At 30.6% G+C, this 26,942-nt stretch overlaps 12 protein-coding genes across 12 annotated transcripts; 2 read left to right on the top strand and 10 right to left on the bottom strand. All coding sequences in view use genetic code 12, as the record gives it.

Annotated features, from left to right (window-relative positions):
• Positions 1 to 62: 62 nt before the first annotated feature.
• On the top strand, positions 63 to 764 carry CD36_19120 (conserved hypothetical protein; the record flags this gene model as incomplete). Its single annotated transcript, XM_002418347.1, has 1 exon — positions 63 to 764. The coding sequence occupies one exon, from the start codon at positions 63 to 65 to the stop codon at positions 762 to 764; it is 702 nt and encodes a 233-aa protein (XP_002418392.1).
• Positions 765 to 1,020: 256 nt separating this feature from the next.
• Positions 1,021 to 2,241, bottom strand: CD36_19110 (mitochondrial carrier protein, putative; the record flags this gene model as incomplete). The annotated part of the gene is made up of 1 exon (XM_002418346.1): positions 1,021 to 2,241. One exon carries the CDS (start codon positions 2,239 to 2,241, stop codon positions 1,021 to 1,023), a length of 1,221 nt encoding a protein of 406 aa, XP_002418391.1.
• A 572-nt stretch (positions 2,242 to 2,813) lies between these two features.
• Positions 2,814 to 8,570, bottom strand: CD36_19100 (TATA-binding protein-associated factor, putative; the record flags this gene model as incomplete). The annotated part of the gene is made up of 1 exon (XM_002418345.1): positions 2,814 to 8,570. The coding sequence occupies one exon, from the start codon at positions 8,568 to 8,570 to the stop codon at positions 2,814 to 2,816; it is 5,757 nt and encodes a 1,918-aa protein (XP_002418390.1).
• A 1,274-nt stretch (positions 8,571 to 9,844) lies between these two features.
• CD36_19090 (conserved hypothetical protein) lies at positions 9,845 to 10,522 on the bottom strand (the record flags this gene model as incomplete). The annotated part of the gene is made up of 1 exon (XM_002418344.1): positions 9,845 to 10,522. The coding sequence occupies one exon, from the start codon at positions 10,520 to 10,522 to the stop codon at positions 9,845 to 9,847; it is 678 nt and encodes a 225-aa protein (XP_002418389.1).
• Positions 10,523 to 10,738: 216 nt separating this feature from the next.
• CD36_19080 (alcohol dehydrogenase, putative) lies at positions 10,739 to 11,788 on the bottom strand (the record flags this gene model as incomplete). Its single annotated transcript, XM_002418343.1, has 1 exon — positions 10,739 to 11,788. One exon carries the CDS (start codon positions 11,786 to 11,788, stop codon positions 10,739 to 10,741), a length of 1,050 nt encoding a protein of 349 aa, XP_002418388.1.
• Positions 11,789 to 12,616: 828 nt separating this feature from the next.
• CD36_19070 (homocitrate synthase, mitochondrial precursor, putative) lies at positions 12,617 to 13,873 on the bottom strand (the record flags this gene model as incomplete). Its single annotated transcript, XM_002418342.1, has 1 exon — positions 12,617 to 13,873. One exon carries the CDS (start codon positions 13,871 to 13,873, stop codon positions 12,617 to 12,619), a length of 1,257 nt encoding a protein of 418 aa, XP_002418387.1.
• Positions 13,874 to 15,404: 1,531 nt separating this feature from the next.
• On the bottom strand, positions 15,405 to 15,665 carry CD36_19060 (hypothetical leucine-rich repeat family protein, conserved; the record flags this gene model as incomplete). The annotated part of the gene is made up of 1 exon (XM_002418341.1): positions 15,405 to 15,665. The coding sequence occupies one exon, from the start codon at positions 15,663 to 15,665 to the stop codon at positions 15,405 to 15,407; it is 261 nt and encodes an 86-aa protein (XP_002418386.1).
• Positions 15,666 to 16,315: 650 nt separating this feature from the next.
• On the bottom strand, positions 16,316 to 17,491 carry CD36_19050 (conserved hypothetical protein; the record flags this gene model as incomplete). The annotated part of the gene is made up of 1 exon (XM_002418340.1): positions 16,316 to 17,491. One exon carries the CDS (start codon positions 17,489 to 17,491, stop codon positions 16,316 to 16,318), a length of 1,176 nt encoding a protein of 391 aa, XP_002418385.1.
• Positions 17,492 to 18,815: 1,324 nt separating this feature from the next.
• On the bottom strand, positions 18,816 to 19,556 carry CD36_19040 (covalently-linked cell wall protein precursor, putative; the record flags this gene model as incomplete). Its single annotated transcript, XM_002418339.1, has 1 exon — positions 18,816 to 19,556. One exon carries the CDS (start codon positions 19,554 to 19,556, stop codon positions 18,816 to 18,818), a length of 741 nt encoding a protein of 246 aa, XP_002418384.1.
• Positions 19,557 to 20,452: 896 nt separating this feature from the next.
• Positions 20,453 to 21,994, top strand: CD36_19030 (folylpoly-gamma-glutamate synthetase, putative; the record flags this gene model as incomplete). The annotated part of the gene is made up of 1 exon (XM_002418338.1): positions 20,453 to 21,994. The coding sequence occupies one exon, from the start codon at positions 20,453 to 20,455 to the stop codon at positions 21,992 to 21,994; it is 1,542 nt and encodes a 513-aa protein (XP_002418383.1).
• An 80-nt stretch (positions 21,995 to 22,074) lies between these two features.
• Positions 22,075 to 23,298, bottom strand: CD36_19020 (conserved hypothetical protein; the record flags this gene model as incomplete). The annotated part of the gene is made up of 1 exon (XM_002418337.1): positions 22,075 to 23,298. One exon carries the CDS (start codon positions 23,296 to 23,298, stop codon positions 22,075 to 22,077), a length of 1,224 nt encoding a protein of 407 aa, XP_002418382.1.
• A 383-nt stretch (positions 23,299 to 23,681) lies between these two features.
• Positions 23,682 to 26,582, bottom strand: CD36_19010 (serine/threonine-protein kinase, putative; the record flags this gene model as incomplete). Its single annotated transcript, XM_002418336.1, has 1 exon — positions 23,682 to 26,582. One exon carries the CDS (start codon positions 26,580 to 26,582, stop codon positions 23,682 to 23,684), a length of 2,901 nt encoding a protein of 966 aa, XP_002418381.1.
• Positions 26,583 to 26,942: the final 360 nt, after the last annotated feature.

The raw sequence follows: 26,942 nt of genomic DNA, 5'->3' as shown, positions 1-26,942 counted from the left end.
CAACAAAATCAAATCTTTAAATTCCATCTCAGTTTCAGTTTCACCACCCCTTCTAGTCCAAGATGATACGAGGAAATTGGAGTTTAGCAGATGAATTCAAAAAAAATGAAAAGAAACAAATATCAAAAATTCAACAACGTCAACGAGATAATCATAAACTTGAAAAATTGAAAACCATAGATCCAATTCATTTATATTATAAAATTGAACGACTTAAACAAACCTCCAATAAATCAGAAAAAGATATTTCATATTTAAATAAATTAAATGAAGATTGGGATTTTATAATAAATCATAATTTACATTCTTCCAAATTAAAACCATTTTTAGAAAATCAACAAAGAAAACAACAACAAAAACTAAAACAACAACGTAAATTATGGGGACAAAAATCCATTTATTTTAATCCTGAATTGAATCCATTAGGTAAAGTTCCACAAGTAGGAAACCTCCCATATAATTTGAAACATCCTATTGAAAATTTGACAATACCATTAAAAGGTAAACGAATAAACTATTCACCAGATCCAATTATTAAAGAATCACAAATAAAATGTCCTCCTGGTAATCCACCACGGTTTTATAAATTGATTCAAAATACATCAAAGAAAAATAATCCCAATCTGGAATCAAATAACAATGAAATACCCCTTGAATCAAACAATATTGATATTGGTAATAGTTCAGAAGAAAATGATTCACCCCATGAAGACGACGATGAAGAGGAAGACGGACCAAATTTAAAAAGACATAAATATAGTTGAAAAATACCTTAACAAAATTGATTTAAATCTATATAAATTCTATCTACAAAAAGCACCAACATAATACTATTACAATTACAAGTACAAGTAAAAATAAATCACCAATCATCAATTAAACAGAAAGCAAAAAAAGAAAAAAAAAAAAAGAAAACACAGTTGTAACGAAACTCTTCTTTCCATTTCGTTATAAAATATATACAAGTTAAATTCTTCACTTCACTTCACTTCCCTTCACTTCACTTCACTTTCCTCACATTTACCATTCAGATAACAATCTTACCACCAATTCCCAAGTTCCAAACATAATTATAGAATTAGGTACAGTTCTTAATAAATGAGGAGTTAAACCACCATACATACTACCAAACCCTTCTTCTTTAATTACCAATTTAAAACATTGAATTAATCCAGTATATTTTGGTTTACCAGTGGATTCCAATGGTGCTTGTCTTAATCTTGTTCTCACCACTTCATGAGGATAAGTGATTAAAGATGCCATAAATTTGGCTAAACCAGCAGCACCAGATCTTGCTGACCATTCTAATATATGATCTTTAGTTGATTTATTAGATGGATCATTCCCATGTATTTGTAATGATCGTTTATTAATAAACATTCTCATTTGTTCATATAATACCCATTGAATAGTAGATTCAATCCCACCTAAATAAGAAGCACTTAATCCTCTATATAAACTAGTAAATCCTTCATGTTTAATTATATGCTTAAAACAATCCCAAGAATTTTTATAATTTTTCCCCTTGGATTTATCCAATTGTAATCTTGTTTTAATTAACCAAATTGGATTTGTTGCCGTTGATGTTACAAATCCAGCATTTATCCCTGATACTAAATGTATCCAAGTTTCTTCTTGTTTCAGGTTAGAACCAGAACTATTGTTGTTATTTATTTGTGAAAAATTCCCAAGTAAAAATTCTTTAGTAGCACCATAAGTGAAAAAATTTATTGATCTTGCTGGTATCACTCCAACTAAATTTGGTCCTAATCCTTTAAATAATGATGATCCTCCTTCATTAATATACATTCCTCTTAGTACTGATCCAGTTTCACTTAAATGTTGCCATACTTGAATTATTGGATTCCCCGATTTAGGTATTTTGTTATACATTGAATGATAAACATCTGATTGTAATCTTGTCTTAACAACGTCTAATGGACATGTCACTACGGCACCAACAGTACCACCAATACCTCCAGCAACAAAATGAACCCACGGTTTAGGTTTTGGTTTTTGTTTCTCCGTAAAATCACCACCATCACCACCACCACCATTGCTAACAATATTTAGTTTTGGTGATTTATCTTTAATGGCAACAGAAACTGGTGGATTGATTCCACTTTCAAGATCTTCAGCAGTTTTAAAAGTCGATGATTTTTCATCTGAAGCTAAAAATGGATAAGCAGTTTCTGCATCTCTTTCTAATACTTGTAAACGTTTCTTTTCCTCTTCTGTCATTATTTTTCTCTCTGGTCTTGGATGGTATTAAGTGGGGAGGGGAGGGGAGGGGGAATTGACTAGTAAATCTATAAAAAAAAAACAAAAAAAAACAACCTCAAATCTGGAAGGGAAATAGTCAATATTCTTCTTTTGCAGAAATATATATATATATATATATATAAATTAGAAAATGGTAATCAAAGAAATAAGGAAAGGAATATCAGTAATCAGTAATTAGTAGGTATAGAATAGGTGGGAATTTTTTTTTTTTTTTTTTTTTTTCCCGTTAATGAAAAATTTGAGATGTGCGTGTAAAAAAAAAAAAATGTTATGTATGGTATGCATAAAGTGTTAAAAAAAAAATAATGCATCAGTCAATTAGTATAGATGAGACGTTTCAATTCTATTTAGTTTTTCCATATCACGCAATTGAAACACACCAGAAGAACTTTATAATCAAAATTACTTCAATCTTACAACAAATCTTAAACTTTCAATTATTATACTCATCCACTCATATTCTATTCTCATTAATACTATTTACAAAAATAAAATTACCTCAAAAGTTATAATATACTTTTGATGCTACTCTATTTAAGAGTTTTAATGAAATTATCAAGATTATACTCTTCTTCATATTGTGATTCATCCCATAAATCAGCCAATTCACCAACAGCTCCAGCAGCTTTACCAGTAAGACCACCAGTAATATCGTCTGGAATATCTCCATTAGCAGGACCACCACCACCATTGGTATCGGTTTCCTCTTTAATTGGTTCTTCAATTTTACCACCATTACCATTACCATTACCAGTATCATCAACATCAAACAAGTCCAATAATTGATTTGTATCCATTGATTGTAAACCGGCATTTTGTTGGTTGACAATTGTAGAAGCAATATTCATTTTGAATTTTTGTAATCCCATGATTTTCTCTTCTAAAGTATCTTTAGTAATTAATCGATAAACATTAACCACCTTCTTTTGACCCAATCTATGAGCACGATCCATGGCTTGTAAATCATTCATTGGATTCCAATCATGTTCAACAAATATAACAGTATCAGCTCCAGTCAAATTAAGACCTAATCCACCAACTTTTGTCGTCAACAATAATACATCAATTGAAGGATCTTCATTGAATTTCCTAACAATTGATTGTCGATCTCTTGGATCAGTACTACCATCCAATCTCATAAATGTAACCGATGGTAAATATTTCCGTAACAATTCATTCTCAACTATATCCAACATATCTTTTAATTGACAGAAAATTAAAGCTCTATGTTCTGAAATCACTCCGTCAGCAGAAATAAGTTGTTGTTGTTGTTGATGTTGGAGACTTTTCTTCTTCAGACTGTTGTTATATTCTGAATCTTGAGATCCAATACCACATTCTAATAATAAATTCTTCAAAGAAAGTAATTTTGGTGAATGTTCTATATTTCTTAAATCCGAGTTTCTGGCAATTAAAAATTTATTAATCTCAGCAAACTTAGGATGTTGTTCTGACATCACCAATGCAGGATGATTACATAATTTTCTCATGTATTGTAAAGCTTGGAAAACATGAGTTTTACCTTCCTTTTCAGAACCTTGAACTTCAGTTTTAATACTTTCCTTTTGAGTTTTAGCAAAATCTTTGTATAATTTCTTTTGTAAATCACTCAATTCACAATAATAATCTTGAATGATCTTTGGTGGCAAATCCGACAAAACATCCTCTTTAAGACGACGTAACATAAATGGTAATACTTGTTTATGTAATGATTCCATTGCCAAAGCTCCTGCTTCTTGCTCTTTAGAAGAAGTTTTACTATTTCTACTAGCAGCAATTGGTTTAGCAAATTTTTCGTGGAAAACTTTCTCAGTACCTAAAAACCCCGGCATTAAGAAATCAAATAATGACCACAATTCTAAAACATTGTTTTGAATTGGGGTACCAGATAAAATTAGTCTATGTTCAGCTTTCACTCGTTTAACTGATTTCGATAATTTGGAACTGGCATTCTTGATAATATGCCCTTCATCTAATACACAATAATTGTAATCATGCTTTGTTAAAGAATCAACATCATTTCTGCAAACATCATATGAAGTAACAACAACATCAACATCAGGTATTTGGCTTCGCAAGGGAATTCTAATACTTGGATTCCCAGCATATACAAGCACTTTCATAAATGAAGCATATTGATTGATTTCTTGCTCCCAATGACCTATCAAAGAAGGAGGACAAATCACCAACGAAGGCAATTTTCGATATTCTGCTGATTTAGTTTCTTTGAATTTCTCTTCTCTAATATGGTGGTCTGAAGACACAATACAAATAGTTTGTAAAGTTTTACCTAATCCCATATCGTCACACAATATACCATGTAAATGATACTTGTTTAAGAATGCCAACCAATTAACCCCTTCTTGTTGATATTTACGTAAAGTAGCTTTAATAGTAACTGGCAAATCAAACGGTTTAATCTTAGTAGGATCCATCATCTGTTGAATAAAATCTCTTTCTCTATCTCTACCTTCAAGTAATTCTTGTGGCATATCTTCAGGATCAGGGATCCCAGCTTCTAATGGAACCAATTTGATAATTGAAGCAAAAGTGGTGGCAGCCAAAACACGCACATCATGATCAGAATCACTCATTCTCCCCATTACTGGAACAATCAAAAACATCACATAGGGCAAGATGCCGGCACCCATAGCGGCAGAAATGTGATAAACAGTTTCAATTGCTCCTTGTCTTTGTTTCACATCCCCAGCATTTTTCAACATTGGTAAAACTGAATTTACTATAAAGATAAATGCCTTGGCAGGAATCACAGAACAAATAGTAGCTAAACATTTAGCAGTAGAATACCTAAACACTGAATATTCTGATTGCAAACCAGGTAAAAACAAATCCAAGTTATCAGTGATTTCAGGATACAATGCCTTATCCATTTTTGGAAATAACGCACGAAGTATACCCAAGGCATCTATGACACTTTGACCTTTCAATTCATCTTGAGATACTTCTTCTGTTTGGGACAAGTATCGCAATGGCTCAATCATCATTTCTTTCAATTTCGCAACTTGATCAAATAATTTAGATCCATAAATGTGCAACAATTGATCTAAAGTCATCAAAGCACCATTACGTTTGACTTTGGCTTCACGTACTGCTCGTTCATGTGCAGCCACATCTGTAGGATCAATTTGTGCTTCTTCTTTTCTTAATGATAAAATATTGTCTTTAAAACCAACATTATGATGAAATTCAGGCACTTCTGAAGTATCAACACATAAAAATGCACATAAATTCTTGACAATTTTATCTGAAGCACCTTTTTTACCAACATCAACAAGTTGTTGTACTAATCTGGCAACGGAAAACACCGACCGTTTCTGAAGAACCAATGTTTCTTCCAGCTTTACACTTTCCATTAATGACTTTATAATTGGATTTAACTTTTTTGGTACACCTGCCAAGGCTAAACTTGCAGCAGCAAATCCAGCAAATATACTGTTTGCTCTCGATGTGAAAGCTAATTGTGACTCTTCCATTGCAACCAGGATTCTATGTTTGGCATCTTCAAGAGCTTGATTGGCAGATAATCTATGGGATGCAGACAAATGTTTTTTAAGTTTAACAAAATTCTCATTACAAATTTTCTCAGCAGTATCAAGTCCAAATGCACCTGGTCCAGCCTCTGCTTCACCTTGAACAACAACTGGGATTTGTGGGATTCTTGATGGAGAAATTTTTCCCGCAGTAACAAACACATCGAATAATTGCAAGCAAGATGTCCTAACTGATTTCAATGTAGGAACCAATTCTCGGAAATGTGGCAAACTTTCCGGTTCCAGTAAAACCTGGTTAAATGTCTCACTCAACAAAGCAACAATTTTCTCATTTGGTTTTAAACCTCTTTGTTTCAAAGCTGTAGCATACTCTTCAACAATAAATGCACTTAATAAAACTGATGTGGCATGGGATGATTTCAAATATCCTAAAATCGCTTCAAAAATTTTTAATAATGTCTCTTCTGATTGCATGTATGATAAGGTTTTACCAAATGCAGCTGAGGCAGCACATCTCATGCCAATTAACTTGTCGTAACCAACTAACATTACATCACCTTTATAAATTGGGGAATCAATATTAACTTTTAAATCTTCTACAGGAATATCTGTAGTATTTTCATCAGGTTTACGTTTCTTGCCACGACAATCATCATCTTGCAATGGTCCCAACATTTCTCCTGATGGTCTCATTATTAAAGTAGTATTCATTGAATAAGTATGTCTTGAAATACCAATAGGTGTCATTGTCAAAGTCAATAAAGACTTTGATTGCTTTGTAAAAATTACATCAATATTAATGTTGTTATTGGTCATTTCAAGTAATAATTTCTCATATACTTGTGCTGATAAATTCAAAACATCAATGTTTTGTTCCACCAATAGATTTTGATATACTAATCTCAAAGCCTTAGCATTGATCCAAGCTTTGGTAGAGCTATCTTCAATAGACAAAAATTCCAAAATTGTTCTCAAAACAGCTTTCCGGACATTTGTAATAGAGTGTCTCAAAAATGGAAACAATCTGGGCACAAGGTTTTCAAATGAGTTGTCTTTATTTTCACTAGCATCCTGTTGCATTATTTCAATGACTTCTTTGTGGCTGCATAGTTTTGCCAACAAATCCATAACAGAACCTATCGATGCAGACAAATCGTCACGTAAATTGACAAGACAATCCCATATAACCGTCAATAATGTCCCAATAACATTTTTTCTTGTAGTTACAAATTGCGAAGCAATTGGCGTAAGGGTCAAAGCGGCTACTGATTGGACATCATCGTCACTTTCTTTTAAACCACTTAGCACCATGGTCACCACATCGTCAAACATTGCAGGATTAGCTAGCAATATGTCAGTCCTAACACTAACAAGATATCGTACGCCTAGTATCCCACCATGTTTAGCTTCCCAGCATTTTGGAACCATATCCTTTTGTAAAACCATTGAATTTAAGCAATGGAAAATTTTGACAACAGTGTCTTCGTTCAAATGTATCAATAACGCAGCTAATGTTTGAGCCACCGACTCACGAACAGGGGCTACAACAGTGTCTGATACATAATCACCAAATCTATCAAGCACAAATATCACACATATTCTTACAGCTAAATCTTCCAAAGTAGCAGCATTGTTTGTATCATTTTCTTGTTGAGTTTTGTTCATCACTCTACCAGCACCTTTGCCGTGTTTTTTCACCAACTCTCTCAATCCCAAGGCTGCGCCATGCCTTATTTCCCATTGGTCATCAAATAAATCAGCTAGAAGTAATTCATAAACACCTTGAAATTGCCAAATTAATCCTGCTACCTTATTCTGTTGCGACAATAGAGGTGACAATTCTGAAGTTTTAGTTTCAACGACTAATTTATTACCACCTTGTTGGGATGTGACGTCAAATTGTGGAGTTGAATCTTTGGAATCTATGTCCATTCCTTCCCCATTTTCCATCATTTGTCTGGATAAAGAACTTTGAGATATATCGACTGAACGGATTTTATTGGCACCGTTTTTGGCACTTGCTTTAGCTCTCCTCCTTTGCATAGCCTTTAATCTAGCACTTGATACTGGTTTATTTGAACCACTTGGTGGTGGAGGTGGAGAAGCACTTGCTGATGTTTGAATGTCTTGTTGTTGATGCCCAGTATGTTCTTGTTTTACTATGGGCTCCTCTTTCACATGTGGATCAGGGGAGTTTTCTTTGGATAATTCTGGGTTTGTTTTTTCTTTCGGTATTATGCTTGATCTATGTCTTTTAATTCTACCAAGTAGTGTTACGTCATTGGCATAATCATCTGAATCGGTATCATCCAGTTTTGATGCTAAAAGTTTAGTGCCACATTTAATCAATTCTTGTAAACTGAAGGAGTCAAAGTTAATTAGATTAGATAAATTTTTAGTAAGTTTCTGTAGTTCTTCATCTTGTTCCTTTTTTATAATAATTTCATCTTGAGGAAATTCTTTTTTAACTATTGGATCTGTTTGTAGTTCCTCTTTAACAAATACTTGTTCGGTATCTTTTTCCAATTTTATTTGCTTTTCTGAATTTGGATCCCATAATGGAGCATTATTAACAATACCACCAAATGCTCTAGCAGCAGCAATTCTTGTTTCCCATTTTTTCGATTTCAAATATGGATAAACTCTTCCTAATAAATTGATTGTATCTTCTGGATGAGCTTTGGCTAGATCAGATAATTGATCAGCTGCAGTGTTTCTAATGAATGGTGTAGATCCTGTCTCCAATAATACTACTAATCGATCTAATCTTGACATTTTATGTAATTATGTAATTATGTAAGTATGGATGTTTGGATGTTTGGATGTTTGTGGCTGTAAAAAAATAAAACCAAAAAAAAAAAAAAGACAAAGTCGTGTATATAATGTCAAGGAGTAGGGGGGGTGGGGATGTATGGAACTAGAAGTAGTAGTGTATAATTGGAAGATTATAAAATATTTAATGTCTGACTGTTGTTGTTGATACTTTTTTTTTTTCTTTTCTTTCTTTCTGTTTAAGAAGGGGGTGGGTGATGAGAATAGAATAGAATAGAGAGAGAGAGAGAGAGAATGAAAGACTGGGAAAAACTAATCGATATTTATATTGAATTGAAAGAGAAATTTTTTTTTTTTTCCTTTGCGCATTTTGTCGTTGGTTGTTGTTTATTATTCTACCCTCTCTCTTTCACTTTCAGTGGGAGACTTCTTTCTTCTTCTTCTTCTTCACGTAAATTTATTTATTTTTATTTTCTTTTTTTTTTTTTAATTCAATTTCAAAACCACACGCGGATGGTACAAACAACAGAATAGATTAATGGAAAACCCAAATTATCAACAACAACAACAATAAATCTGTTTTATTAATTGATTTGCCTTTTGTTATTTGTTCTAAAAGGTCAAACTATTCTATGTTTCTCCCATCAAATATAGGCTAGTACTAAATCAAGTGCAACGACAAAACATTCTAATCTTATTCATTCTATCCAACTCTTTGTAATAAATCAGAGGATGTATTTGGTGATCAATTTACAAGGTATAACCCAAACTCATTACTGACTACTTATTTGATATTCAAAAGCTAACTGTGTATGCAATTTCTAACTCCCTTTAACAATTATTGAGCACCTCAACTAATCGCCAAAAGAACTTTCTTGATGTTGACACTGGTAGTCGTTTATTCACCACCAAACAATGAGTTTTTTCTTTTAAACTTTGTTATTTTTTTTTTTTTTTTTTTTTTATTAGAAACTTTTAAACACAAATTTGACGGTAAGTTTATATTGTTTTAAAACTACTGCTACCAAATTCATATATCAAAAGCCGGGTAACTTATATAAATACTATCAAAAAAAATTGTCGTGCATGATTTTCAATTATTTTTTCATCACTTTTTTTTTTCATTTCTTTTCTTTTCTTTCGTTGTCAAATACAAATCTCCTAGTAAATCATATTTATACCATTCATTCATTAATTTAACCTATAAAGAGTACATTCTATATGATTACTCCCCCCCGCCCCCCCCCCCAAAAAAAACAACATAGTAAATATTCAATCTAGGTAAATTTTTGTTCTCTTGCTGCTCTTGCCTCTTTCTTTTTATTTGCAATATCTTCACCACTGGCATTATATTGAACATTAGTGTCTTGATTCATTGGATTTTCTGGTGATTTTTGGAATTCTTTGAATATTAAATTCTTAATTTGATTTAATCTTAAACCAGGATTTTCTTTTCTAACTTCTGGTAATCTTTTTTCTTCGTATGCATTATAAGCAGCTTTAACTCTTCTTTCTGGATGTCTATCAATATCTTTATTAGAAATACCACCACCAGTTCCAGTTAATGACAATGCTTCTAATGCACTATCAAGTCCACTAGCACTCAATTCAGGAATATCTTTATTATAATCCAAGAAATCATCAATTTTACCTGTTCTTCTTTGAGCCACTTTTTCAGCACCTCTATTTTTGGCTTTTGTTGGTTTTGAAGGCATACTTGCTTCTTCAGCAGCTAGTAATGCATCACGTTCAGCTTTTTTACGAGCTGCTTCTTCCTTTTTAAATTGTTCATCTTCCTTCTTTTTATTCCCCTTTTTGGCACCTTGAGACCATGCTGCTTCTTCTTCTTGTTCTAATTTGTCCATCACTTCTTGTTTCTTTTTAGCTGCTTGTTCAGCTTTACGAGCATTACCTGCTGCCTTCTTGGAATTTTCACCTGCGTTCTTTTTTGCCATTATTGTTGTAGTAAGTGATTAGAAGAATTTACTAATGTACAGTTTTAGAAAGAAAGAGAGCAAAAGTAAGGAGTTAAGATTTTTTTTTTTTTTTTTTTTTTTTTTTTTTAAAGACAGGCAACAAGAAAAGCTTTAAGTGAATAATGCGAACTATGGAAAAGGTACATTTCATTTATTTATTTTACAATAATCAAAATAATCAACACCTTTTGATTATTACAATTTATTAGGTCTAAATACAATTCTTCCAGTTAATTTACCATTTGCCAAATCTTCAAGATATTGTGGTAAAGAATTGAAATCAGCAACATGAACATTAGGTTTAATTAATCCTTTTGCAACCCATTGCATACATTCTATTTGTTCAGCTGAATGACCACCAAAATTGAAAATGATTTCAACTTCACGAATAGCTAATTTATAATTTGGTATAAATAATTTTGATCTACCTAAACCTATCATTACTATTTTACCTCGTCTTTTAATAAATTTATCAGAATTATTGAATGTTGGTTGAATACCAACAAAATCGAAAATTATATCAAATGACATTGATTCATGATTAGATTTATTGATATCAATATGAAATTCATTAGCACCATATTGTAAAGCTAATTTTTCAACTTCATTTTTAACATCAGAAGCAACAATATAACAACCATAATTTTTCAATATTTGAATTGCATTTAATCCTAATCCACCACATCCTTGTACTAATATTTTTGATGTTGGTTTTAATAAATTTCGAACTTTTTGAATTGCATGAAATGGAGTCAATACTGAATCAGTAGTGACAGCTGCTTGTTCAAAACTAACTCCATCAGGAATAGGTAATAAAGTACGTAAATTTTTAATTAACAAATATTGTTGAAATCCTCCATCTTCATTCAATCCATAAGCTTGATGACTCAGTTCACAAACACCATCATATCCTTGACGACATGAATTACACATTCCACATGCTTTAGCAATTTGTAAAGCAAATCTAGCACCTTGTTTATAATTTGGATCATTAATTAATTGTTCACCAACAGAACTAATTGATCCAGCAATTTCATGACCCATAATAAATTTGGTTGCTAATGGTATTGGAGGTTTACTTTGAATTGGACCAGCAATTAAAACATGAGGATCAGAAAGACATAATCCAGCAGCTTCAACTTTTAATAATACTTCATTACCTTTTGGAATAGGGATGGGAATATTAGTGAATTTTTGAATATCGGAATATCCTTCAACGTATCCATATCCTGATTGAGTTGGCATTGTCTATAGTGTAGTTTTATTAAAATTGTAATTTTTTTTTAAGGAAACAAAAAAAAAAAAAAAAAAATGTGGGAATTTTAATGAATATTTGTAGTGATATTTTGTTTCATAGAATTAGAGGTAATGACAGAGATAGTGGTGGTGGTGGTGGTGGTGGCGGGGTTACAAAACATATTTGCTTCCGATTTGTTTGTTCATTAAGATTTTCACTATTTAATTCTTTCGAGGTAAAATCTCAGCTTTGTATAATATGCTTTTTTTTTTTTTTTTTCTCCCCACACATGCGGAACAATTTAATATTTATCCATCTTCTCAAGATGTGGAGAGAAACTCATTATTTGTTACGTCACAAATGAATATCAACTAATATTGATAACTCAATTTTACAAGATTGAATGGAAAAATGAAACCTACCTTTCAGATTGTAAAGATACATATTTTCCACAATATAATATAGCTTATTAGCCTTTATCGAGATAAAAGTAACAAAGTCTCTTTTTTTTTTTTTTTGTTTTTTTTTAACATTAAGATTTTAAGGTTTTACAAATCCCCGTAATTCCATGATTTCGGCAACTGATACAGTTAAACTCAGAAATATTTTGCAAAAGCTTTATTAACCGATTCTAATCAATCACATTTGATGATTTTGAATTTATCGTGATATTTTTTAATCCAACTAAAAGCAGAATTTAAGGAATTTTCTAAACAAACTAAATAACAGTTTAATCATTATTTTTATTTCAATGGAAATATACCTATACATACATATACAGAATATAATATAATATAATATAATATCTATTCTATTCTATTATATTATATTCTATACTATACTTTTTGTTTTTTGATTTCTGGAGTTTCATCATCCGCCTCTACTGGTTTTAAAAGAGGAGTATTAGTTGTACTTTGTTCAGCATGGAAATCTTTAATAATTGAATCAACATCATCGATATTCAATTGTCTAACATCACCCAATTTTTTAATTTTATTTGTAACTTCTTTAACTTGATCATCAGTCAAATGTAAATTCAATTGATCAACTCTTGATTTAATGGCATTCCAACCAGTTAATCTATTAGCAAAATGAATATATCTGGTTAAACCAAAATCATTAGGATTCAAAATTTCATAAGTTGATGGATTAGCTAAAATAGCTTTAGCATGAATACCAGCTTTATGAGTAAAAGCACAAAATCCTGTAATTGGATTATTAAATGGAATATTAATTTGTACAGCATCAGCAACCAAATTTTCTAAATCTCTTAATTTATGTAATTTATATTTTGATAAAACATAATCACGATCAGCAGTAATCATTCTTGCCATTAATGCTCCTAATGGAGTAATTCCATTTCTTTCACCAATCCCCAATACAGAAACATCAATTAATTTAGCACCAGCTTCTAAAGCAGTATAAGCATTAGCAATAGCACAACCAGTATCATTATGGAAATGACATTCAATATCACAAGAAACTACTGATTTTAAAGTTTTAACCAATTCATAAACTTGTCTTGGATTAGCACAACCAACAGTATCAGCAATACCAACTCTATTCACTCCAATTTTATCAACAGTACGATAAATATTTAATAAATCAACAATATCTGATCTAAATGAATCTTCAGAACTAAAACGAATTTCAATACCTTTAGATTTAACAAATTCAATAACTTCAATAGCACTTTGAGCAATATAATTCATATCTTTACCATGAGAATATTGTCTTAAAAATTGAGAAGTTCCAATAACTACATCAACTCCATCAACTCCAGTTTCAACAGCAACTCTAGCATCATCCATATGACATCTAATATGAGTTAATATTTTAGCTTTTAAACCTAATTTACAAATGGCTTCACAATCTTTTCTTGATTGTTCTGATGCTACTGGTGAAGTCAATTCAATATAATCAACTCCAAAATCATCTAAAGCTTTAGCAATTTCAATTTTTTTTTCAGTAGTGAAAAAGGCATTAGCAAATTGTTCACCTTCTCTTAAAGTTGATTCAATGACTTCAAATTTATTGACATTGGATAAGAAATCTGATGGATTTGGACCATATGGATTAGAAGCAACAGACATGATTTAAATAGTAGAGGAAGTAAAGAATAATAGTAAATAGTTAAAAGAAAGAAAGAAAGAAAGAAAAAAAAAAAAGTAAGAAAAGGGGAAACTAACTTTTATAAGAAAAGGAGTTTATATATATTTTGAAAAATTTTTCTTCAAACTCCCCCGTCTTCCCCCCAAAGAAGTAAAAAAAAAAAAAACTTGAACTATGCCTTGTGTGAAAAAAAAATGGTGGTGAGTAATAATAATGATCTATATTACTATTAATTCCACTTGCCCCAAATTAAGTAAGCAATTTGGGAAGTTTAGCGCGGAGTGAGTAACTATATGTTATTAGTGGAAAATCAAAAAAATCAGCTTCTGATAAAACATGATAAAGTGGAAAAAAAAAAATTGCTGCTAATCCTGTATATAAACAACGGCAATATCAAAATTTTTTTTTTTTTTTTTTTTCAGGTCCCAACAACACATACTGTAAGAATTTATGACTCATAATTCTCAATAACAAAATTTATATAATCAATTGATAATTCCTAAAGGAGATTGAAATTCTCAAATTTTAGTCATACACACACACACACAAGAAGTTTCTATACACGACTAGACCATTTATTTTTTTTTTTTGTTTTGGCTAACTTCTGGACTTTGCAACAGAACTATTAGTCAATATTAATATGAGATATACAAAATAATACTTTAAACAAATGCAAAGTAGAATTGAATTTAGAAGAAGTTCACATTGACCACTAGTGCTTATTGTTGTAGTGGCCACGATTCACAAAAAGATTTAATACAATACTACTCATTTATGATATTTTTTTTTTTTTAAATTTGGTTGATAAAACTACAGATTTATGTAAGTAAGAAACTTTACTTATTAACATTGATATGAATAATGATTAGTTTATTTTGTTTTGTAGATTGAATAATTGGATGTAAATTAATCACCTTGAAAACAACTTTTATATGATTAACACAGTGATAAGAGAATATATTAAACAGTATAAAGTTTGATAATTGTTGGTGAAAATAAATAGAGATTTGATCATCTATTTCTCGAATTTATTAATGTCGTTGAAACATCACTAGATTCTTTTATCCAAGCCAGATTCACTTCCATTGTAAAGATCATCTGTTTTTGATTCTTTAAAACTAGGAAGAGGGTATTCATCAATACAGCACAAACGAGAAAAAAACGCTTCGATATTTTTACCAAAGTCAGATCAAACCTACTGCCTACTGAGATCTAATGAGAGCCCTTTCCTTTGATTGCTTTCAATTCTCTCCTCACATCAATAACACTAATATTCAAATTTCCTGTAGCTTTGACTCTTAGTTTAGCTTTATTATTCTTCTCATCCAACATTGACACCAAAAATGGAGATATAAAACGAAGATTACATTGACTTAGATCTAAAACCTCTAACGATGACATTGGTATTCTAACAAGGTTTGTTTCTCTCAATGGATTTCCAACTAATGACAATTTCTGTAAATTTACCAAATTTTTCAAACCAGTCCAGTAATTGCTGGATCCCCATTTCTGTCAAAAAAAAAGATAATTCACACTAATAGGGAATAAGTTAGCGTTTAACGTTTGAATATTACCTTTATTAATAGTGATTTTTTCAAATCTAGATTCATTCATGTTTAACCACTCTAATGTCCAATAATCAATATTTAAATTTTGAAAACCGAAATCACTCAACAATAGTGGCCATTTAACCATTCTAGTAATAGGGTATATCTTCCCCAGTTCATGAGCAATCAAATGCAAACGCAAAAGACTAGTTGGCAAATGACACATAAAATCCACACTATGTAAAATTAAATATTTAGCCTCCAATATGAATTCTTCAACCACAGGGTGGGAGGGGGGAGGGGAACAAAGTATTCAAACCGTTTGTGGATTGAGAGTTTTCACAAATACTAATTTACCAAAAGTCAAACAATTCATACAAGGACAAAAAATGTTTTACTTCTATTAGTGCAACTGGTTTGTTCTTCTTAGATGATCCTAGCCATAATAGGCATAGGGTATGATGGAGTACTGGAACAATGTAACAAATATCAAGAAAAGAGTACCTAGTACTATCCAAGTTGATTCATTGAGATACATTAAAGTTCTATCATTCTCTCCCCAAGTTTTAACAACTGGCAATCTTACATATCTGGGGGTCTACTCTTTTTCTTACAATACTTTATGATTGTACTATATAAACATAAGAAACAAATATAATATACACAATAATCTAACTTAATGATACCACTATGGTATTAAGATCAAATACATAGAAAACTCAAAATAAACAACTTTCAAAGTAAAAAAAAAAAAAAAAAAAAATAGATATAAATAAAAGACAAAATCAAACATAATTTCCTCTCAAAACAAACCGAAAGAATATAGACAATATAATCTTGAATAAACTCTTTATTGTGTTCCAGAAAATTCAACCACTAAACTTGTGTAGATATCATTTTAACAAATCTAAACATTTCATTCTTCATATTAGCAACTTCAATATCTTTAATATTTAATTTCCCATTCATTCTTCCAACTAAAGTTTTCACAATAGAATTAATTTCTTGATTTTTCAATCCAGTAATTTGTTCCCAATTCAAAACATATTTATTTTTATTAATTCTATTCTCTTTTATAATTGCAAGTTTAAAACATCCCACAATTAATTTCTTTAATTCAAACCCCATATCATTATAATTGACAAAATTATTGGTTTGATTCAAGTATCGTAATAAATAAATTATATCCATATATCTAAATAAATAAATAATAGATTTTAAAAACACTGGTAAAGTTAATCTTAATCTGCTTGTTAATATTAACAAGAATTTATCCAATGGTAATTCATTTTGTTTAACATTTCTACTTGAATCTGGTGGGAAAGAATTATGAATTTTTGCAGTGACATATTTAATAACAATGGTCATGACTTTAGTTCGTTCAAGATTGAATTGTTCTTGAGAACATCCTAATGAAGACTTTTTGGAAGCTTTTGTTTTTGTTGTTGTTGCAGAATTGATAGATTGTTTAACATCATCAACAGTAATAGTTGCTTGTTGGTTATTTTTTCTGGTGGCAAGAATTTCTCTTTTAATGTTTTCCCTCTGGGTAGAGGTATGTTGATGGACCACTGGCTGATGTTGATGAATATTTGATGATTGCGTACTAAATCTTGAACCTTCGATACCTTCTCTATTACTACCACTTTGACTAGTAGTTGGTGTTGGTTGTAATGATATTTGTGGTTTCCAATGTGGTGCTGAAGTTTTAGTGGCAATCGATTCAATTTCTTCTGATTCATTATCGGACACCAAGGTTGGAATCTCAATAAATTCATCAAATTCATCTTTTAATTCTTCATTATTTTGCACAGACATAATATCCAACGATGATTCATATGAAAGTTCACTTTTACCATCGTGTAAATTATGATTTCTATTCCCTCTTGCTTCTGTTGCTCCTAAAAGTATAAACTGAGAAATTCTTTTCAAATTAGGATCAGTGTTGTTCACATCATCTGCAGGATTAGCATTGTGAGGAATAGTTGTGGCTGTTGAGCCAGTGGCCGAAGCCATACTATGAATATTCTTATAAATATTGTCATTAATCATGTTTCAAATGGTTGTTTAGTCTTAACACAATCTAAATAAGGATATAAAAATAATTCAAAATAATAGACTTCTGTCTCTTGTTTTTTTTTTCTTAAATCAATGTTAGTGTTTATTTGTTTGTTATGTTGTGTTTAAATCTTTGAATGAAAACACCTTGAATAAATACTAATAAGTTGGATTTGATTTCAAAGATCTAGTTTAATGTGTCTTTGAAAAAAAGGATAAAATAATAATAATAATAATAATAAAAACTTTAATATGAAATAAATTGTAAAACCGCTTTGCTTTTTCTTGTATAAAATCACTCCCCAATAAAAACAAAGATCAAGTAATAAAAAGTTATGAATATAAACTAATTCTTATTACCAAATCTTAACTAATAAAATTAAATAACAATTAAAAATAAATTTGATCAAACTGTGCCAAAAAAAAAAAAAAAACGATCAAGGATTAAATGTAAATGGAATACATTGTTAAACTCTTGTTCTGTGAATATAAATAAATTTTAAAAAATTAAAGGTAAAGGTAAAGGATAATAAATTGCATAAAATATGTATAACGTTGCACTAAAGTAGTATTGTTTAGTCGCTTGCTTTCGTTGGTTAGAAGTTGTTGATATATTCTAAATACAAATATAGTTCTTGTGTTTAGGGATATCAGATGAGTTGAGTGAAGTGATTAAGTGGTGATGATGAAAGAAGGATTGGTTAAAGTTGTGGGATTTCTTTTTCTGTTTTATTTGATGAGAAAGTGCTAAATGACTCACTCTGACTTTTTTAAGAAAAGAAAAAAAAAAATTGTTTCAAAAAAAGGCGTGTACTTATTGCTAAATTTGTAAAAAGAAACACGCCCTTGATGGTTCGGAGATCGGAGTTAGTTTACTCGGATATACATTACATTACATTAAATAACACCAATCATCAAGCAACAGGAATAAATGTTTATGAAAATATGCAAAGTTGTTGAATTATCATAGAATACAAATCAGCCAAATTTCTATTTTGTTGTCTAAAGAGATTAGGGTTTGACTTGCCTACTGGTATAGTCAGCTTTGTTTTTACACTCTAGAAACGATATATAGTTATGGATGCAAAAATTTATATATTTATCAGAAATTAATAAACCACTATATAGCACCTCAAAATAAGTTGAACCGAAAAATAAAATAACCAAATACTTTTCTTACCAATTAACAATCATCAACTTGGTAAAAAAAAAAAACAAAGAAACTAAATTTAATGATAACCGAAAACCAACCCTTCATTTTCTAATAAAAAAAAACCAACCTCAATTATGGGTAAATCATAATCCCAAAAACAAGAGTTTACCAAGATGTATGCTTCTTATTTTCTTCTTCTTCTTCTTCAAATAAAATAACAATGATTTCAATTTCCTTACATTTGGAATCAATGGCAGAATTATACAATTTGTAAGTACCACAATCATCAACTGGACATTCCCAGAAATCAGTACAACCATCAAGTGCTAACAATTTGACACAATCTTTTTCAATAATTGACCAACCACAAGTATATAAGGCATCCTTTTGAGCTGGTTTATCAAATTGGAATTGATGATTGGAAACAATTGAACCAATAGCAGAACGTTGGTCTTTCAAAACACCATCACATAAAGTGAAATGATCTTGACAGAAAGATTTCTCAATGGTACAGTAGTCACAGTTAGTGGTTTCACATGGTTCTTCAACTTCACCACGTTTATAAATCTTCTTTTTATGTTCATCATCACAATTTTCGTCACATTCTTCATTACCACCAACTACAGCAATTGCCGATGGACTTGGAGTTGGGCGGAAAACTCTTTCTGATTTGCAGTTACAATCAACTTTTTTTTCATTACGTTCCAATTGACCATCATCCACTTCATAAACTAAATAAATGGTATCTTCATCACATTTTTCTCTGACACCTAAAGCAAATTCATAATCAACAGTCTCAAGTCCATGCTCTTCATTGTGTTCTGAGTTGTAATAAGTAGGACTGGAAATACCAGCTTGAACCATAGCAATTAATGGCAAAGATAAAGCAACAGTGGAAAATTTCATGGTTATTTAATGTATTGAGGTAGTTGAGTTGTGATAATGATTAAAAGTAAATTTATAATCTCTGAGGAGGTGATTGTCCAAGTATTTATAGTTTTTAATTTATTGGAAGTTATTGCCAGATCATACTGTTATCAAAAATGATTATTGCAAATGATGGTATTCTTTTTACAAGTGTTCACAATCAACTTGCTACAGTATATTTAACTATACTTGCAAGGCTTTGATCTATCTTTTAAATTAACTCATTTTTTTACACACCTTTGGTTAGAAAAGATGATTACACCAATGTAAATATATTTGGTGTTGATAAATCATTGTAAATTCAATAATGGAATTAGAATCTATTTTATTGATCCCATCTTGATTCTATTCTTAAATGGTAGCATTAGAGTATTTTCACATTTATCAGCATATTGATTGGTTTAAATAAAAGTATTTATAAACTTCCCCCCCCATCTATAGTCTTGGCCTTATTTCTTGATTTAAGGTAAATGAGTTCGGTGTTAGTGTTTGTAATTCATACACCAAAGGCAAAGTTGATATTTTGTGTGTACATTAATTTAAATTGAATGATTGTAAATAATAATAAAACAAAAAGAAATCTGAACAGGAAACGACAATTTATCACACTTTATATATTTGATATTAGCATTTCACGACTAAAAAATAGCATCTCCCTTATTTCCCCTCATACATCTCGTACAAAGATAACGTGGTACTTAAAGGTTTGGTTCAATTGTTTGTTGATTCTTGGATGTGTTAATGGGCTCGAAAACGCACAACAAGAACAACAAAAAAATCAATAGTTTACAGAACAGAAAATTCTTCAAATCACAAATCACAAGATTCCCCCCCCCCTCCCTTCAAAAAAAACAGATTTATCTATTATTCAACACATGAATCAAACAATTGAACCCGATTCTATGAGAATTAATTTACAACGTACATATAGAGATGCCATTAATGCTTTGAATTCATTACAATCAAATTTTGCCTCAATTGAAGCTACCAAGAAATTAGGACCAAGTGTCAATCGTAATGAATTATCAATAAATGAAGTACATGAATTTACTAGAAGATTAGGATATACCCCTACTGATTTTAATAAACTTAATATAATTCATATTACCGGTACCAAGGGTAAAGGGTCAACTTGTGCATTTACTGAATCCATATTAAAACAATATCCAATTTCTAAGATCGGATTATATACTTCACCACATTTGAAATCCGTTAGAGAAAGAATTAGAATCAATGGTCAACCAATAAATCAAGAAAAATTTGCTAAATATTTCTTTGAAGTTTGGGATAGGTTTAGTACTACCAAATCTGATCCTCAACAATGGCCAACTTTACAACCTTGTGATGAAATCAAACCAATGTATTTCAAATATTTAACAATTTTGTCATTCCATGTTTTTTTACAAGAAGGGGTTGATACAGCAATTTATGAAGTTGGAGTTGGTGGAACGTATGATTCAACAAATATAATTGATAAACCTACTGTTACAGGGATATCTGCATTGGGAATAGATCATACTTTTATGTTAGGTGACAATATTGCCAGTATTACAGAAAATAAAACTGGTATTTTTAAAAAAGGAGTTCCAGCATTTGTTTCCAAACAATTGGAATATCCTGAAACTCATAAATTGATTGAAAAAAGAGCTAACGAATTAGGAGTTTCTTCATTAGAATTTGTTGATACTAAAGATTTACCCAATGTGAAATTAGGATTATCAGGAGATTTCCAAAAACAAAATGCTGCATTAGCAATTAGAATAGCTAATTCTCATTTACAAACAATTGGTATAACACAAGATTTACCTGAATTTGATAATGATGGGGAAATCAAAAAATTGTCAGATAAATTTATCAATGGACTTGAAAATGTTGATTGGCCTGGTAGATGTCAAATAATCAATAATAATCCCATTGGAATAACTTGGTATATAGATGGTGCTCATACTATAGAATCGATAAATGCTTCATCAACTTGGTTTAAACAAGAACAACTTAAATTTGATAAACCGAAAAGACGAGTATTATTGTTTAATCAACAAGGTCGAGAAAATTATGCTGAGTTATTAGAAAAATTATTTAATGTCACATATGGTACAGGATCTGACGATCAAATCAAATTTGATGATGTTATATTTACTACAAATACTACTTGGTCATCAGGACAATTTAATTCGGAATTAATTTCTAAAAATACTTCAGAAGATGCCGTTAAAAAACTCGAAGTACAAAACAATTTGAGTCAAGTATGGAAGAGATTAGATGGTGGAGTTTCTAAAAGACATGTTTTTGCTGATATTGAAACTGCAGTTAATTATTTGAAAAATTTAGGGGATGAAGATTTACAAGTTTTTGTATGTGGTTCATTACATTTAGTAGGTGGATTTTTAGTCGTTCTTGATAATGAAAGAGATTGAAAGGGATCTTCCTTTTGATTACAATAATATACATTATTATTATTATTCCTAGTATTTATATATAATAAACATATATGTCCTTAATCAGTATTGTTGTTAACAATGTTTTCTCTAGCAGTTTTAACAATATTATTAATATCGTTTAATGAATTTTGCCATTGTTTTAATACTAATTTAACATTTTCCCAATTCTTAGTATTATCTTCACCAGCTAATATAAATCTATTGACTCTGCTCAAATAAAAAGTTTCTTCAACTTGATTTACTTTACCTTCAATAACACCAGCTTTAATTGCTTCAACTAAAGTTTGTTCAAATTCTAAACTAGATTTAATATTTGGTATTTCATTATATTTGAAAATAACACCATCATGACTTGAAGAAGAGGTTGAAGCATCAGCGAAAAATTTGGCCAAAGACAAAATTTTCGATTTGGAATGAATAAATTGTCCAGGTAAACCATTTGGAATTTCTTCAATTGGTATAATTTCTCCATGAATATATTTATTGAAAATAGTGACCAATTTATCATCATGTTTATTATTGGATAAAGCTTGAGCAACATTATTATTAACCAAAAATGATACATCAACAGTTTTAGAAGATAATGCAATATAAATTAATTCACGTAATTCTTGAGTTGATAAAGTATTAGTATGAGTGAAATTTTTAATTAATTTCAATGAATTTTCATTAAATGTCCCATCTAATTTAATAAATTCCCAAAATATAGATTTAATTTCTTGTTCATTGGTGTTAGTTTCTTTCAACCAATTAATTAAATTTGATCCAATATTATCTTGAATCAAATTGAAATCAATTCCTGATGTTTTAATAACGTTTAAAATTGTTTTCAAAATGAAAACTCTAGTGTTGGAAGTAACTGGTAATAAATTGAAAATTGTACTTAATATAGATAATATCGAAGTAGATTTAATTGATTTTCTATCTCTTAAAGATGGTGGTTGTTGAGGATTGATTTCTAATAAGGTTTGGAAAATTGGTGATTTTTCATTATCTAAAACTTCGGTTTGATTGGAAAGTTGAATTAAAATATAAATCAACAAATAAAATGTTGGTTCAAATTCTTTTTCAGTTAATTGTTTTAAAATTTCACTAGTAGAAACATTCAAAATTTGGTTATATAATTCTGATTTATTGGTTACTTCTTCACCTTCTTTTTCTGGCAAGAATGATTTGATAGATGTTGAAAATTCTTGGGATTTCTTTATATTGTCAATAATTTGACTATATTCTTGAATAGAATCCTTTAATTCAGAATCCACTACTATAACAGATGCCATATTTTAGGGTTTTTAAATAACTATCTAGTCTTCTGGGTGTAGTGAGATGTATAAGTTTTCCAAATGTGTTTCTTGTCCTTGATTTCGAAAAAGAAAAAAAAAAAAAATTTTTTTCTTATTTTTCAATGGCAGTTCCATTGAATAATATAGGTCGTGTATTCCAACCCATATTTTTACACTGAACAATTGAAGTCACCACGAGAGAGTACTTGTGGCTTTCAAATAAAAAGTAGTATTACCAACAAAGAGGGCCTGGGTCTTTTGTAATGGCTATATTCTTACTAGCAAAATCATGGCTAAGTCAATTTAAATAGAAGATAAATTCATCCACAACAGTTGTATTGTATAAAATTATATAACTATTATTACTAAATATCAAGCATCTATACATTTTCTTCTTCCTCTTCATTAATAACTGGTTGATAAATTGTTGATTTGGTAAAAGTATTTGTATTTCCTGTAGTGCCATTATGAATCCAATCTTCAACCTGTTTAGTATCTTGATAACCTGGAGGTTGATGGTAGTTGTTGTTGTTGTTGTTGTTGTTCCCATTAACAGCAGTTGTCATCATTTTTTTATTTGCTTTAGCATTATATTTGAATCCGACGGGTGGAGATGGAGCACGAACATACGGCATTTTTGTAGCATCATTGAGTTTTTCTGAAATCGATGTAGCAATAGTACCATTAATCAAAGGAACTGGTTGTTGTAAAGCTCGGAAACTTCGTTTTTTACCAAGATCAGGAGATCCAGATCTACCTAGAGGAATATTCTCATCATTGAAACGATATGAATCTTCTGATATATCTTCGGATGAATTGCTTCTCAATTTTGATAAAGAATTCTTTTTTTTCGGTATAGTGGAAATAATGCCACTCCCACCTCCACCAGATGCTGATGGTGTTGAAGTTATCGAAGTATCAGAGGCAACTCCTCTTCTATAAGTTGGTCGTTTCTTGTTTGAAGTTTTCATACCACCTTGATTTGAAGATGATGGTGGAGCATTGGATCCGGATATTTTATTATCTTGCGATGTGTTTATACTAGATTCATACACTTCATCATCATAATCATCATCATCATCATCATCATCCATTGTATCGGTTTCATCAAGAATGTCCAACTCAGATTCTGACAACATGGTAGACATTTGACTCAATTTACTAAACTGACTTATTTGTGATATCATAGATGAAGGTCGGGTTCGAGCAAATCGTGAAGTCTCTGCCGATGGTGGAGTGTGAGGAGAATCAATGGCATTTATACTCAAGCCAGTGTTTGAAGATTGTAGTTGCTGTTGACGATGGTGTTGCAGTTGAACTTGCTGAGGACGTTCCAACTTTCCCGATTGTCCTTCTAAATTTTGATTTTCTCGTTGTTTCTGTGTACCATCATTCTTCTGAAATCTGGATGCTAATCTTTGTTGATCCAAAACTTCTGGTGCAACAGTATGCATGGTATTGTCAAGTTTTATTGGGCTGTTGTTGTTCTTGTTACCCCCTCCTTTGACAATAATCTCTAATGGGTTTTCCCCATCTGACTCCATCATCACATCATTAGTTGATTTACTGTGATTTGATTTAGTACTATAATGAGAAATTGTATCATCCTGATACTCATCACCTTTATTTTTCTTCCAAAATTGAAGCTTATGTAGTATTTTCCCACTCTTGTTAGTCTTTTTGTTTGCCTCTTTAGGTTCAGATATCACTTGTGATAATCTTCTACCGTCGGGAACAAATGAGACGGTACGACGCAAAGGTGTAGTTAAATCAGCGGTTATACTGGATGCTGCTGTAGTTGTTGAAATTTCACGGGAACTTCGTCTTGACCTGGGTGGTAAGGCAATACTGGTGTTAGTTGCTCTTGGTGAAGGGATTTCAATATTAAGTCGACTACCTTGTGATGATTTAGGCAGTGGAGGGATTTGGCTAGTATCAGCTTTATCTAATGATTTTCTTGCAATAAACAGAGTGTGTCTAGATGATGAGTTTTTATTGGATGTTATACTCAAACTTGACATTATTCTCTCCAATGGTTGTGAATTCAGAGCTTGATCCGACAATGATAAAGCACTTTTCACTCTTTTCCTTGATTTTTTAATTGATTTTTTGGCTTCATAAAGTTTCCGTTTCTTTTCTCGAATGTATTTCTGTTTCTTTTTAGAATATTCCTGAGTAAGTAATAGTTCATAAAATGCCGTCAACAGATTGATTTCATTATTATACATGGTGGCCTTTAATTCTTCGGTATCAAAATCTATTCTTTGTAATTTCCGGAGTAAATCTTTTTCTATCTTGGCCTCAAATGGTCGATCAACAGTATTATAATGTTGATTAATAGATATAATTGACTCGGCATCTCCACTACCACTAGAATTTCTTTTGTTACCTTTTTCCAAATATTTATTGTATAAATCAATTAAAAAAGATGAATTTAAAATCTCATTCAAACTTGGTCTTTGATTAGGATCTTTCAGTAACATTTTCGAAATTAATTGATTGGCATCAACGGGCACGTGATCATAAAACATGGGATCGGTATTTATTACCTTGTGTTGGATTTTCATTTCATCATCATCGTCAAATGGTAACATCCCATTAAGCATAGTATACAATATCACTCCCATGGACCATATATCTATGGCAAACCCGGAGTATTTTTGACCTGTCAACAATTCCGGGGCCATATATACCGTGGTACCACATATGGTTGATAAAAATTTCCTACTTTGTGGGTTAAATTCTCTAATAAATCCAAAATCAGTTAATTTAACAATGGTTCTTTTTTGATCAGCTAAAAGAATATTTTCCAATTTCAAATCTCTATGACTCAAATTCAATGAATGAACATATTTGACTCCTAAAACAATTTGGAAAAATATATTTCGACATTCATCTAATTCTAATCGCTTCTTCTCATATATATAATAATACAATTCTCCTCCTTGACAATATTCTAATGCAATCCATAAATGATTTTCTGTTTTAATCACTTCATATAGACTAACGATATTCTTATGTTTCAATTGTTTATGATAATAAATTTCTCGAACAATATTAGGATCATCAATTAATCCACATTTCAATACAACATTTATATTTAGTAGTACATGAGTTGCCAAATATGCTTTACCAAATGCTCCTTCACCAATTTCTTTAATGATTTTATAATTTCCAATTTGACTAATTTTCGGGGAAGTGATTTCCAAATAAAATTCATTGAATTGAGCTGCTAATTGAGCAGTATGATTAATAACTTTAGACGATCCTATTCCATTCATTTGGATATAGGGTTATATATAGATATATATAAACCAATAAAATTAATATGAAGAATGGTTGAAATTACGCGGTGATTGTGAGATAGATTGAAAATAAAAATAGAAATTTATTTTCATAAAAAAAAAAAAAAAAGAAAGAAAAAGTTTTTGGGTGGAATTGATTGAAACGTTCCACGAGTGAATTTCAAATTTGATAAAAATGAAAATGTTGTAACCTTTAATTCTGGGTCTTTCTAATTAATGGCCGTTGTTGTTGTTGTTGTAGTAGTAGTAGTAGTTGTAGTTGTTGATGAAATATGTAAAAAAACAATTCTAATACAAGAAAAGAAAACCCTTGGCAAAAAAAGAAAAATGAACCCT

This window comes from Candida dubliniensis, chromosome 2 (assembly GCF_000026945.1).
Source record: "Candida dubliniensis CD36 chromosome 2, complete sequence".
Taxonomy (NCBI): Eukaryota; Fungi; Ascomycota; class Pichiomycetes; order Serinales; family Debaryomycetaceae; genus Candida; species Candida dubliniensis.
Note: the sequence above shows the minus strand (reverse complement) of the source record. Positions and strands in the feature narration are given on the sequence as shown.